The 13,712-nt window shown below is 38.8% G+C and overlaps 1 protein-coding gene across 49 annotated transcripts in view; it reads right to left on the bottom strand.

Moving 5' to 3' along the window:
* shot (dystonin-like protein short stop) overlaps nucleotides 1–13,712 on the bottom strand; it is a 956,738-nt gene that overhangs the window by 319,079 nt on the left and 623,947 nt on the right. For all 49 annotated transcript variants that reach the window (XR_011392260.1, XM_070087199.1, XM_070087187.1 and 46 more), the window contains 2 exons: nucleotides 11,978–12,145; nucleotides 8,401–8,493 (listed from right to left, as the gene is read on the bottom strand). Coding sequence is in view for 48 of the 49 variants with exons in the window: in XM_070087199.1 (XP_069943300.1) it covers nucleotides 8,401–8,493; nucleotides 11,978–12,145 (261 nt within the window). In the remaining variant the exon portion in view is untranslated. The remainder of the gene's footprint in view (nucleotides 1–8,400; nucleotides 8,494–11,977; nucleotides 12,146–13,712) is intronic.

Raw genomic sequence — 13,712 nt, forward strand, 5'->3', positions numbered from 1 at the left:
AATTATATTCTGCTGAGTGTTGAACGCTGCTTTGTTTAGCGTCCTAAATGTTATAATTACGCCTGCTAGGTAGAGTAGGCTGCCTATATTTTTTTCCCATGTACTATGTGGTTTTCGGGTGACAGATGTGGTGAATGATGCCTCGGTAATGTTTCTTGTTGCTTATTCTAAGCAGGGGTGCATCACTCTAGGACTAGGTGAACTCCGTACTATGCGGGATGACTAGTTTTATCTTTCAAGGTATTTGTTAAAGCTTAGGATAACCAGGGTTTGAATTGTTAAGCTTGAAAAAACGTGATCGTCGAGTCATGTATCCTCGGTCTTCTTACAAGTCCCACACTTCAAGAGTTTCCCTGACAAACATGCTACGCTTGGATCTGCCTGACCGCCCACCACTACTGCTCATGATGCTTTTAACTGACGGTTTTCGAAGGCTTGCCCACTACAGCTGCTGCTAAAAATACTCTCAAGTAATTATATCCAACTACCTCAGTTGCTGCTTCAACTGCTTCATATTAATTTTGATAGATCTGACCACCACAGATTCTGCTAAATGAAGCTGCTTCTATCTACTTAGGGTACATCTGCCCACAACAACTGCTACGGCTGTTCTCAAACAGGGAGTCTAGTTAACTATGGCAACCTGATCCAGCCACATTGCGTAATATCTTACTACCAGACGACAATAGGAGAAAGCTGGTCCAGTCTTATGAGGCGACGCCCACGCCCGAGAGAGACGTCAGGACGTGGGCGTGGACGTGGGCGTTAAGAGCCAAATAAGGTCGGCAGAGCCAGACCAGGCGAGGGCACCAGCTGGTCTCAACGCCCACACCGGGACAAGTACTCCTGCTCAGGCACTGGCTCCAGAAACCAGTAATGCCAGTCGACGAAACTTAAAACTTACGTCAGAATCAGAAGCTATGATTCGACCATCTAAAAACATAAATCATAGCGTACAGTTGGCGAGTACACCCCGTCATGCTCCCACACTCGTTCACTCGCTGAAGAAACTGACCCTGACGACTTTAGAGAGGACAAGGGAAGACAATTTCAACATACAAAATCTTAAGAGGAATAACAGGGTAGATAGGAACAGACTTGTTTGAATTAAGAGAGCCAAGAGGAAGATGAAAACGCAGATGAGCCATAGGTTTGTAAGGAAGTATTTCTTTAGTCTCAGGATAGTTGAAAAGTGGAATGTCTTGAATAAGGCAGTAGTAAAGACAAACTCAGTACACAGCTTCAAGAGTAGATATAAGAATGTCCAAGAGGCAAGAAGTCAGTGATGCTGATCGAAGGGAAGTAGAAGGCTGGGCCAGAAACTCGGTTTTGACCCACGCAAAAACAACTTGGTGGGTACCTGCGTACGTGTACACACACACACACACAGGGCTAGGAGCTGTGACTCGACCCCTGCACCCACAAACAAGTGAGTACACATACCAGCAGGGGTACACCACAGTGGTACACCAGCAGGGATACACCAGCAGTGGTACAAGCAGAGATACACCAGTAGGGGTACACTAGCAGGGATACAAGCGCGGGTACACCCACAATATGTACTCCCACACTGAAAGCAAGTTCAGAGTGTCCTTGAAATTCGGGCGTGGGTATGGAATCCAGTCACAGCCCACGTCAACACCCACACTAACACAACACTTACACAGTCCACGTCAAAACCCACATCAACACACACACACACACACACACACACACACCTATCACCGACATAACACAGCCAATGTTAAAATCCACACCAACACACACTTTTTACCAACAATCACAGCCCAGCGCCCTACGCCAACACCCACACTAACACACCTTTACTCTCAACATCACTCAACTGATCTCTATAAAGAGTTCGCTATAAGTTTAACTTCAACAAATTGTGAGCTCTGTGTTAATAAGCTGTTATATTCTTTAAATTTTAGAAAGGCGTAAGTCTCATATACTGGTTTCCATTGTTTTTTCTTTAAGTCCAGAACCTAGAGTTTTTGACCGACTGGTCACTCACGCAACTAATTACAGCTCCAAACAATTATTTATTTTTGTAAACGAATGCAAAGAAAAATTATCTAATATTATTGTATCTAGGAGAGGTTTACTTTACGGGAAGTACACACAATGTTTCGTTACACTTTACGGGAAGTACACACAATGTTTCGTTACACTCTACGGGAAGTACACACAATGTTTCGTTACACTCTACGGGAAGTACACACAATGTTTCGTTACACTCTACGGGAAATACACACAATGTTTCGTCACACTCTACGGCCCAGTGGTTCCCAAACTGGGGGTAAATTACCCCCTGGGGGTAATTTAACCATTTTTGGGGGGTAATGGAGGGGTGACAGAAAAAAAGTTATGAATTCTGAAAAACAAGAAAACAATGCGGTACCCGGTATGAGGATTATTGTTAACTTTGTCTTAGTACATAAAGTTGTAAAGTAAACCTATTATAAGTAAGTAATAAAGTTAAACCAAATAACAATAAACATCAAAAACTAATATACAGTATTAGAAAAGAAGAAATATATAGCTAAGTGTGTGGAAACCCAAAAGTATTTTGACAAGTATGCTTCAGGACAAAAGTCACTCAGTAGCCCAGATCGACCTGTCCAGTATGTGTCACTCACTTCCTGAGGCTGCCTCTATTTCACACTGTCAGTTTATCTGTGAGCATCAGCCGAGGTAGACATAAGCTGGTATGAAGCCAAGAATTCCTAAACTAGCTTCAAGTATGCAACTCCATCCATCCCACTGATGTTCTTGACATCTTTGGTAATAGTCATTAGAGATGCACAATGTTCAAATACAATAAATAAAAGAAAATATCTCAAGTGTTTTAATTTAGCCATATATATCAATAATAACAACATTTTGTGAAAGGGGTAACATGCTTTATGTGTCATGTTAAATTGGGTAACAAGCTGAAAAAGTTTGGGAACCACTGCTCTACGCCTACGGGAAGTACACACAATGTTTCGTTACACTCTACGGAAAGTACACACAATGTTTCGTTACACTCTACGGGAAGTACACACAATGTTTCGTTGCACTCTACGGGAAGTACACACAATGTTTCGTTGCACTCTACGGGAAGTACACACAATGTTTCGTTACACTCTACGGGAAGTACACACAATGTTGCACCATAGGCAATGGGAGTACACACATGTCAGAATAGGCTACAATAAGTATAGAGAGAATACTTTCCTATACTTTATGGGACATATACACAATACTTCACTAAGTGAAGAACACACAGCACGTCACTATAAGAGAAGTACAAACACCTCATCATATTCTACGGAAAGTACACAAAATACTTCTATTGCATTGTCACTCGTATCCTCCACATCAGTGACATCATGCGTGAGTGTGCGCGCGCGAGCGATCTTGCCAGTGTGTCATGCACGCAGGCAAGCCCACACACCTTCTTATATATTGTGTGCATTGTGATATACACATTTAAAAATTTAATCCAATTTTGAAGTATCCAAAAGTATAAATAAGCGGCCCAGGCGAGTGTGTAGCCAACCACCTCGAGGAGTAAGATGACCGTGTTGTCAATGACTGCTCTACTGTTAATGACTGACTGTGTTCTACTGTCAATGAGAGTGTTCTACTGGTCAACAGCTACCATTGTCTCCGACGATGAGGGCGGAGGACAGGGCTACCGGATCAGGGGATCAGGGCAGAAGGGAAGAGGGCGCTGGTTCACATATGCAGGGAGGGGGTGTTATACCTGTGACCACTTTCAAGAATTCAACTTTTTTAAGCATAGCCTGAAGTCATACTTCTGCCTGGTCAATCAGGTTGTTACTGCCAGTGTCCTATATTCCTACGTAGCCCTGGTTAATTCAGCACTTATATCAGGAACTGCTTCAGTTTTCTCTCGAAGATTTTTTTACCTGTGTCTCAGCAATATTTCCAATACCTGATGGAAAACATTTGAAAGTCATACAGTTCTCTCTAGGTGTTCCTGGCAACCCTGCTTTTTCACTGGGTTTATTTAACACTTCCTCTAGAAATTTTTACTCCCGTAATTTATGTTAATGTATAGATTAGGAATTGGTCTTCAAATACTCTCCATGTATAGACTATGAGGTATCGTGTGTTCGTTCCAAAATGAACATTCCTTGTGGTCTAACATGTTTTATTGATTTTCTGCGGGTAGCAAATGATCTCTCTATATTTCCTAGCTTGGATATCTGGCTTTTATGAGAACAACACATGCTAGACAAATGAACACAAGTGTTTTTCAACAGTATTACCACTGGCGTGGCCCTTCTATTTTTTCTAAGTTAGCATAATTCAACATACCATTTCCTTCGTCTCGACTTCTCAAAAAAGTTACGTAGTCTGATATTCTTATTTGTGGCTGTTTTATATCCTGTGATCACTTTAAATTCATTCTTTACTCTCGACGCAGATCATCATTTTTTAAGTGCCCAATGAAACATTTTTACGAGGCTCTAATTTCTCGACTACTGTCCACAGGTGTATGTGGTACATTATACAAAAAAAATACGAAATAACGTTTATATAGGAGTGCATATCAACCATGTTGGATGGCATTAATAGTGAACATTTGTGTATTCACCTGTGATACCTTCGATGAGTTCCGAGTGTTTTTCTACTCCCGAGGCTTGGCCATGGGCCAGGCTCGTCCGGTGCTTGCCTGGTCAACCAGACTGTTGCTGGTCCGCTGTCCCACATACCCAACACAGCCTGTCTGACATGGCACCTGGTGAAGATACTTGTCCAGTTTCCTCTTGAAGACTTCTACATTTGTCCCAGCAGTGTTTCTGATAACTTCTGGTTAGATGTTGAATAATCTGAGACCATAAATGTTGATATAGTGTTCCCTTATTGTGCTCACTGCACCCCTGCTTTTCACTCTGTTTATCTTGCACTTCCTCCCATATCTCGCGCTCAGGTATGTTGTTATGGCAGTGGGACAAGGCCCTCAAGCACCTTCCAGGTACTATATATTATCATTCTCTCTCTCTCTCTCTCTCTCTCTCTCTCTCCTTCATTCCAGTAAATTAAATGCTTCACTGGCTCTATGCGGGCCGTAAACCATCTCTATTTGCTCCAGCTCTGATGTTTCTTCTGCCTTGAATGGGGTCGTCAATAATGAGCAATATTCCAAACGAGGGAGCACGAGCGATTTAAAAAGTGTCCCCACTTGCACTATTTCCCTTAATACCCACCCCGTCATCCTCCTGACTATCGTGACCTTTATTTTATGTTCTTTGAGAGAAAGGTCAGCGGACATAATTATTCCCGAGTATTTCACGTGTTCCTATCGTTCTATTTGACAATCTTCTTGACTTCTGTATAGTGTTACTTTTGAGTTCTTCATTTTTTTCCATACCTAAGCAGCTGGAACTTAACATACAATTTTCTGGCATCCTATCATAATTACACTGGTATTAATTTCTCTGGTACTCTAATACAATACAGACAATTTCTTGACTGGTATTAATTGTTTGGTATCAAGAAACTGCATCAGTATTTCTTCACAATAGAAATAATTGCCTAAGACGTTCGTGCGCGACTACTGGACAGAGGTTGAATATGAGTGGTATGGGCCGGGAGTAGCAGAGGGCAGGGGTAGGTCAGGCCATATAGGACCCCACATACCTGAAGGATAACTCAGCCTTCCTGGAAGGTGTTACAAGGTCACCTCAGAACTTCGCCCGCTGGGCTATTACTTTCCCTTTTCAGGAAATCTACGCCCACACCAACACCAACACCACAGCCAGGCTCAACCTTACCCGACACCCTTACTCCATCCATCTCTCTGCATCACACCGCCCCCAGCTACCCTTCACCCCATCTCTCGTCCAAACATTCATCTCACCTAAGCCTACCATTCACCATATTTTCAGCTCATGATTTCTCTACATCCCCGCCCATCCTTTACCTAACTCATGGGCAGACCCTTGCCCCGATCCTGGGCGACTTCTTCATTGCCCTGCTGAAGTTGTCTAGCTCAGGTTGACGGATTTCATTACTTCATGTAAGAAACTGGTCCTGTGTGACAGACTGTGACAGGGAAATATAACAAGCTTTTCGTTCCACAATGCAAATATCATATAGAGTAAGGCAGCAACACTGCTAAAAGATCCAGTTTTGTCAAAACACTAGTTCAGAGCCAATCCCCTCTTTCTAGCTCATCCCCTCTGGTCCACCCAACACCCGACCACCCACAAGACCACCTGAACATTTTCATCCCTATAAACATGTGTGGTAAAAGAACATTAATTAGGTTGTAAATATAACTACACCTCAAGTATCCTAAATTTTATAATTATTTACCTCATATGTGATAATGTTCAATTCTGAATGTTCATTGTAATTAAATAAGGAAATAAACAGTTTGTCTCACTTGAGTGTAAACGACGCCCAAGCCTTTTATGGATCTCTCGACACACTAATCCTCTGAACTGAGTAAATCTTTAATCCACTCAGAACCGAGTATAAATCTGTGTTGAGAGTAACTGGAGCCCTGACACTGCATGGTGGTACAACCTTCACAGTAATGGCAGCACAATTCACCTGGGCACAGCTACGACCTCCATCTTGGCTACGATACCATTCTTCTGCCCGCCTTATTCATATTTACATCCAGTGGCCTCAGTGGAAGAATCATCATAAATTCTACTTGACCGACATGAGCAACGACAGTGATCCTAGCCACTAGAAGCGTATGTTTCTTCACATGATCCTCAAAATGGTGTTACTGAATAAACGCTTATTGTAGTTAGATAACCAACGTTGTCAGTTATTTTGACAGATCTGTAAGGGTTCAGGAACGGGTATCATATACCCAGATAGACTTCTTGCTCTCAGAGTAGTCAACGGGGTTGTAAAGCAAACAATAATAGACTCAGTTGTATTTTCAGATTCAATGTTTGTCTTCCTGAAGTTTTAACTCGAGAAATATTAATATTTTAGAGGGTATAAAAACAAATATAAAAATAATAGAAAATGACAAAAGGCTAGTAAAGATTTTATGGAAACCATTTCATGTTAACATGGCAGTCATGAGAGACCTAGCAAGTCACATGAATAAGAACAAAGTTTATAGATACGTGGTGGTAGATTGTAAGGAAAATTCAAATGAAAAATCTAAAGAATGAATTTCGCCAGTGAAAGGTACCTTAAGAATCAGTTTATGCATCATTACTAAAGGAGTGCATTTCCATTAGATGGAACGTATGTACATACGTATGTGTCTGGACAGGAGGGGGGTTTAATAAATGGAGGAAACAGAAGAGAAAAGACAGTGGTGGTGAGGATACCTCTAGGTTGCTTGATTACGTTGACAGGTTGTTGCAGCAACTCTTGGAGAGGAAGAACAGGACGCAGTGTGTGGAGAGCAGACACACACACTTTCCGGACATTTATGACAATTTTGCATAATTCAGGAGTTTAGAAACATTAGTAATATTTACGAACAGACATTATACACTGATAATTTTAAGAGGTAGTGATACCTGATATGCTGCAACAGCCAAGGAAGAAGCTGTTTTTGATAATGCCTTATTAACTATTTACTCAAATATTTCTTATAAGGCGGTATTATTAACTAACAGAATGACTGATATTGCTCAATACTGACACTGCCAAATATTGTCTTCATGGTATGTTTACTCACCGGAGAAATGACACTGTCTAATACTGTTTTTATGACGGTACGTTCACTTGAACCAATGGCCGAGAAGCTCTGTCACGTAAACTCGCCCTCGGAACAAACATCTATAATATTTACACGTCTGATTCTTATGTGCATTTCCCGCAGAATTTACTCCACGAAGACCATACCTGTGTAGACTAGGGTGCTCCTCGCAGTGTCAGGATTTAGCAGCTGTAACAGTTCCTCTTGAGGTGGTTCATTTTTACCTTGTGTGAACCACAGCTAGACCTTTTCACATAAATGATTTAAAAACAAGATTTAAGAAAGGAATCACCAAGGCCCATCGGAGCTTACCAAACACAAAGGCCAGGATCATACACTACCTACACAGTCCATGTTTTACTGACTTTGCTTAATGGACTTAAAAATGTGTCCATATGTGTATGTGTATGTGTCCAGTGTTTGAAATGTTCACGCTTTAGCCAGTAGTACCCATAGGGGTTTGCGCGAAACTGGCCAGTGAGTGGCGGCTACAACCTGTCCGAGTTAACCACATTACGGTGTTGAAAATACTAATTATCACACAGTTAAATAAACGAGTACGTGTCAGGCATCTAGTGATGAACCCTGTGTAGTGAGCACTTCCCTCTTAGCAAGTTGAGGAGCATCTTCTCACGTGTTGAGGAGGATGCTGCAATGGTGTACCACCTCCCCTCTCTCTTAGTGGTGTATACAGTGTCACTTACCTGGAAGTGAAGGATGATGGTCCATATAAGACCAAGGGTCAACTTAGGGTTGCCATCCACGATGTCCTCACAACGGATGTTCACCAGCTTGATCTGCAGTAATGAAAACAGAAATTCAGCTTTTTCATCAACAATTACACTAGCCAGTGTGGTCTGTAACACAGATATTAACCAAGCTAGTTTCAAATTAGCATTCAAGAGCTTGGAGTATAAGAAATACAGCAAGCACTTTATAGTTAAAAAAGCGTTAAATACGATCTAAATGAAATTAGTGAGTTTATCTCTTAACAAGTGATATTCTAATTAAACCATCAGTACTACTATATTGATTTATTGCAAAATATATTTTATAATTATAATAATTTTAATTTACAAAGACAACATCTTAACACTGCAAAAAATAAGCTGCACATTCAGAAATTACTATGATTTAAATGAATTGCCTAGTAATTAACCCTGTCTAGAATGATATCGTTTACATAAGTTGTCATGGTTCACGAAGACAACATACAGGAAAATATGGTATTATGAGAGGAAGGGGAAGTGGAAATCCCGTGGAGTTTTGCAACGGTGTTATCTGACAAATTCTACGGTGTTTACATACTTTATTTCATGCAATGCGTTTCTTAAACAAGCATGTATTTACAACTACGTACATTAAACAACCTTACATCACCGCGCTCTCTCACATTAAATTTACATAACCATTCTGACATCTACAAATTTAGAGAGAAAGCTAATTTTGTAAATTATCCACTAGTTCAATCACTTCATCTGAACCTTAAGATTTACGCACAGAACAAGATATACAGCGAAACATTTATCTGCTCAACTGTGCAGCTACACGGGCGTCAAGACGCCTTTTAGTGTTGATCATGAGTTAATCATGACTTAATTGACATATCTCTAGGTGAAGGTGGGTGTATTCGGTGGTAAGGTGACCACTAGATCACTACCACAGCAAGGTAAGAAGCTCCATTCTCTCGCTTCACATGAACTCAGCACTCAGTCTATTATTTCTGAGTAACACTTAATAACGTGTAACTGCGTAAACTCTGCCGCTACCTCTCATTCCTAAGTAACACCTGTCAGTGTAACTGCTCAATACCTGTAGCCCCCTATCATTCCTACACCTGTTAGCGTGTAACTATATAAAACCTCAAATCAGTTCCTGACCAGCTAGGCGGTGTGTGATTTATACGTCGAACTGCGTGTGACCAACATTAACAGCCTAGTTGAACAATCCTTGATCCATCATAAGGCCTAGTCTGGGATTGGGCCACGGGGCGTTGACCCACGAAAACATCGTTAAGTATACTTCAAGTATCATTAAGGTACTATCGTGTTGTATTAATACAGCACCCATCACTAGCTGTATTAATAGAGTACCCATCACTAAGCTTCTTGGGACACAAACACTACACACCTACACTGTCTGACTCAACCCCATATTTTGCGTACACGCGTTCATTGTGTACATGCATGGAGTGTGCACAGTACATATGATTGTACCATATATAAAATAATGTGACTTAAACTCTTTTATGTGACTAATGACAATGTCAAAGATTTAAATACCCAGTGATCATATCTAAGGTACATTTGATAACACGACGGACGAACGAGACATTTGAAAAAAAACTATTCACGTTTTTAACCAATTTCGAAATGAAAGTGGTTGTTTTTAGTTTATTTTGATAAGCTGATCATGAATCTGAGCTTCTCTCTTTCACATAAGCTTTTAAAAAAAAAACTTATGAACAATACTTTGACTACCGTATTTTCGCACAAGTCTTGAAAAATCAGCCTGCGCCTTATATGCTCAAGATCAGTGTCAAGAGTAGGCTTTGGGTTACTCTTTAGAAGTTGTTTACCAACGTTATGTTACAATTGTTTAAAAACATCTTCTTATATGCCGGAAAATATGGTATTTAAGGTTGAAGAACCTACAATCATAGATGTTAAATTATGTATGGTGCATGAAATAATCTAATCTTAACAAATTCATTACGTACATATAATATTATATATATATATATATATATATATATATATATATATATATATATATATATATATATATATATATATATATATATATATACATACATACATATATGTGCAATAAGATCACAGTAAACAGGTGATTTCAGAATATGCAAAACAACCACTCGGAAAGAATAGAGAAATTCCAAGCGCTTTCGTGACTACTCACATTATCATGTGATAATGTGAGTAGTCACGAAAGCGCTTGGAATTTCTCTATTCTTTCAGAGTGGTTGTTTTGCGCACACACACTCACACACACACATATATATATATATATATATATATATATATATATATATATATATATATATATATATATATATATATATATATATAATGTATATATATATACATTATATATATATATTTTATATATATATAGATATAGATATATATATATATAATATATATAGATATATATATATATATATATATATAGATATATATAGATATATTATATATATATAGATATATTATATATATATAGATATATTATATATATATATAGATATATTATATATATATAGATATATAATATATATATATATAGATATATTATATATATATAGATATATATTATATATATATATAGATATATATTATATATATATATAGATATATATTATATATATATAGATATATATAATATATATATAGATATATATAATAAAAAATAACAAATTTCTCATATAGTCATACAAACATATTTACATCACAATGTTCTGTTTTTTTCCCTTGTGTTCGGTATTGGTCTCCAGCACCAGTATCCAGCAGTAGTCGACCATCAAACTGATCGTCAGGTTTACCTGATATCTCTTCTCCAAGATGGTTATGACTTGGTGAAAGCTTTCACTGTGATCTGTTTTACAGAAATTAAGTGTTGGAGCAATACTAAGTTCAAATTTGGATTCAGCGTTCCAAATTTACTTAGAAGCACATGCTTTTAAACGTGAACTGAAACCGTTGTTCACCAGTGATATTGATCAAGAGCGTTTTTCGTCGACATAAGAAAAAATAAAAAAAAATTAATAATAATAATAAACACACTAAGAGCAGATAAACCCTTTATTATGACAACGTTTCGCTCAAGCAGAGCTTCATCAAGTCCTTCACCGAAGTAATGTTTCAAGATTTCATTTTAAGAAATCCCAACTTTTCCGCTAAAATTAAAATCTTGTTAAAACTTATTAATTTAAAGCGCCTAGCTTTAATGAACTCTGCATATTAAATTAAAAACTACCAAAATATTATATATCGAAGTGCCTCTATATTACCCATATCTACAGACACTGCTTTCCAAGGGAAAGGACAAGAAATTTTAAGAAAAGAGAGAAATAAGAGGGAAAAAAATAACCGCTGATAAGAGGTATATCTAACTCAAAACTAATCATACCCCGGCCGGGATTGAACCCGCGGTCAGAGAGTCTCAAAACTCATGAGTCAAAACTAACGTGTGTAACTTAAATTTTGACGACCGAAAGCCCTACCTAAATAAAGGATAAATAAGGAGGAAGGACTTGAAACTGACCTTGCGGTATCTAAGGAAGTCGAGGGTGAGCTGCACATTCTGCAGCATGTGGAAGCGGAGGCGACCACGCTCGCGGGGCAGGTGTTCTCCAGACAACACCTCCAGCAGGGAGATGAGGTTGTGGCCGTCCCGTAGGTCCTCGAACAGGTCCCGGACCTGCTTCCCCGCCTACAGGAACCACATAACATCAGGTCAGTATTATGAATGATGCATCATGGAATTAATCTTCACAGTATACAAATTATACAAGCCAAATAAAAATATTGTATAAAAAGCATGTTTGTTATAATGTTCATAACGGCAACATAATCAAACACCCATACATATGACAAAATTATTAAAGCACTAAAAAATAACCAAGATACAAAGAAATGACGATAAAAACGTAGTCAACCCAAAGTAAGAATCTTTCGGTATAGAGATAAATTAAAATCTATTCTTTCTTGAAGTTTCTCATGTAAATTTACATTCGAAGTGAACCTACTCAGCAAATTATAAAAAATACGTATATTCTTAAAACATTTTTGCCCAAATGACTGTCAGCATTCCCACAGCAAGAGACCATGCGTGGCAGTGAGAGGATATCATTCTCCATACATAAATCAAATCGCCACACACATCAATCACTGAACCCACTGTCCTCTCAGCACTAGTCATTAGTATGTATGGCAACATATAACCTACATTCCAGTAATGCAAGAATGATCCAGTATCTGAATCGTTGTTCATGACTCTTTCCTGTCATTCACTTCACGTAACTACTGAATATGAGTCACTGCAAAAAGTCCCATACACACATTATCTTCAACAAGGATGAATGACAACTAATGTTATAGTGCCAGACAAGTGTTACTAAATATTTAATGCACCCAACTTCCCTCGATAAAATGTATTCAGTAATGTAACCCATACCCTATATTTTGATGTAGTCTTCCTATAAGAGTGGCACAGTGTAGTAAGTTACATAAGAGTGCTATTATGAGGTGGTGTGGTCCCGGGTGTGCTGGTTCTGTCTCCCAGCCACTCCCCGTTAACCTCCATAATACAATAAACACTCCTGGCATCAAGGTCGTACAAACCCAACCATGAAAAGGACAATGGTGGAGTTAGCAACATATTACGGGGTCCCTCGCTCCTCCACAGTACCTTCTCACTCAGTCCAATGCCACACACTATATTTCACTCATTGTAACGCAATATTTATTAGAAGAAAAATTTCTGTTTCTATCAGAAGTCATCTGTCAGTCATCCCATCTTTCAATATGACAATTTCCACGAAGCTCAAATAAATACCCAATATATTGAATAGGTCTATTAAAACTCCTTATATTTATATATTTATGATACCTTGTATACGAGTTAAGTCTATCATGTGATTAACGCTTCTGCTGGGTTTATATTTCTACAAGCACACTGTTATTAAAAATGACAAACTAAAGTCATAATGCATGATGGACTAACAATTGAAATATAAAAATACATTCATAACTTAAGATGAAGCATAGTTTGGTACAGTCGCAGCAGGTTAGTAAAGATGGTGCCAGCACCGTCGGCGCCACTAGGTCCTCCAGCCCACTTGATTCGCTCTTTCCCCCATCACCTTTACTCCAAACTCACCCTTCTTATGAACCCCCACTCAACCAGGCTGACACACTAAGGTCAGTCTTTTATAAACAATAAGGGAACCAGCGAATTGAGACTTTCATTAAGTCAATCAGGTGAACGATCTCGGGAG

Source organism: Cherax quadricarinatus, chromosome 21 (genome assembly GCF_038502225.1).
Source record: "Cherax quadricarinatus isolate ZL_2023a chromosome 21, ASM3850222v1, whole genome shotgun sequence".
Taxonomy (NCBI): domain Eukaryota; kingdom Metazoa; phylum Arthropoda; class Malacostraca; order Decapoda; family Parastacidae; genus Cherax; species Cherax quadricarinatus.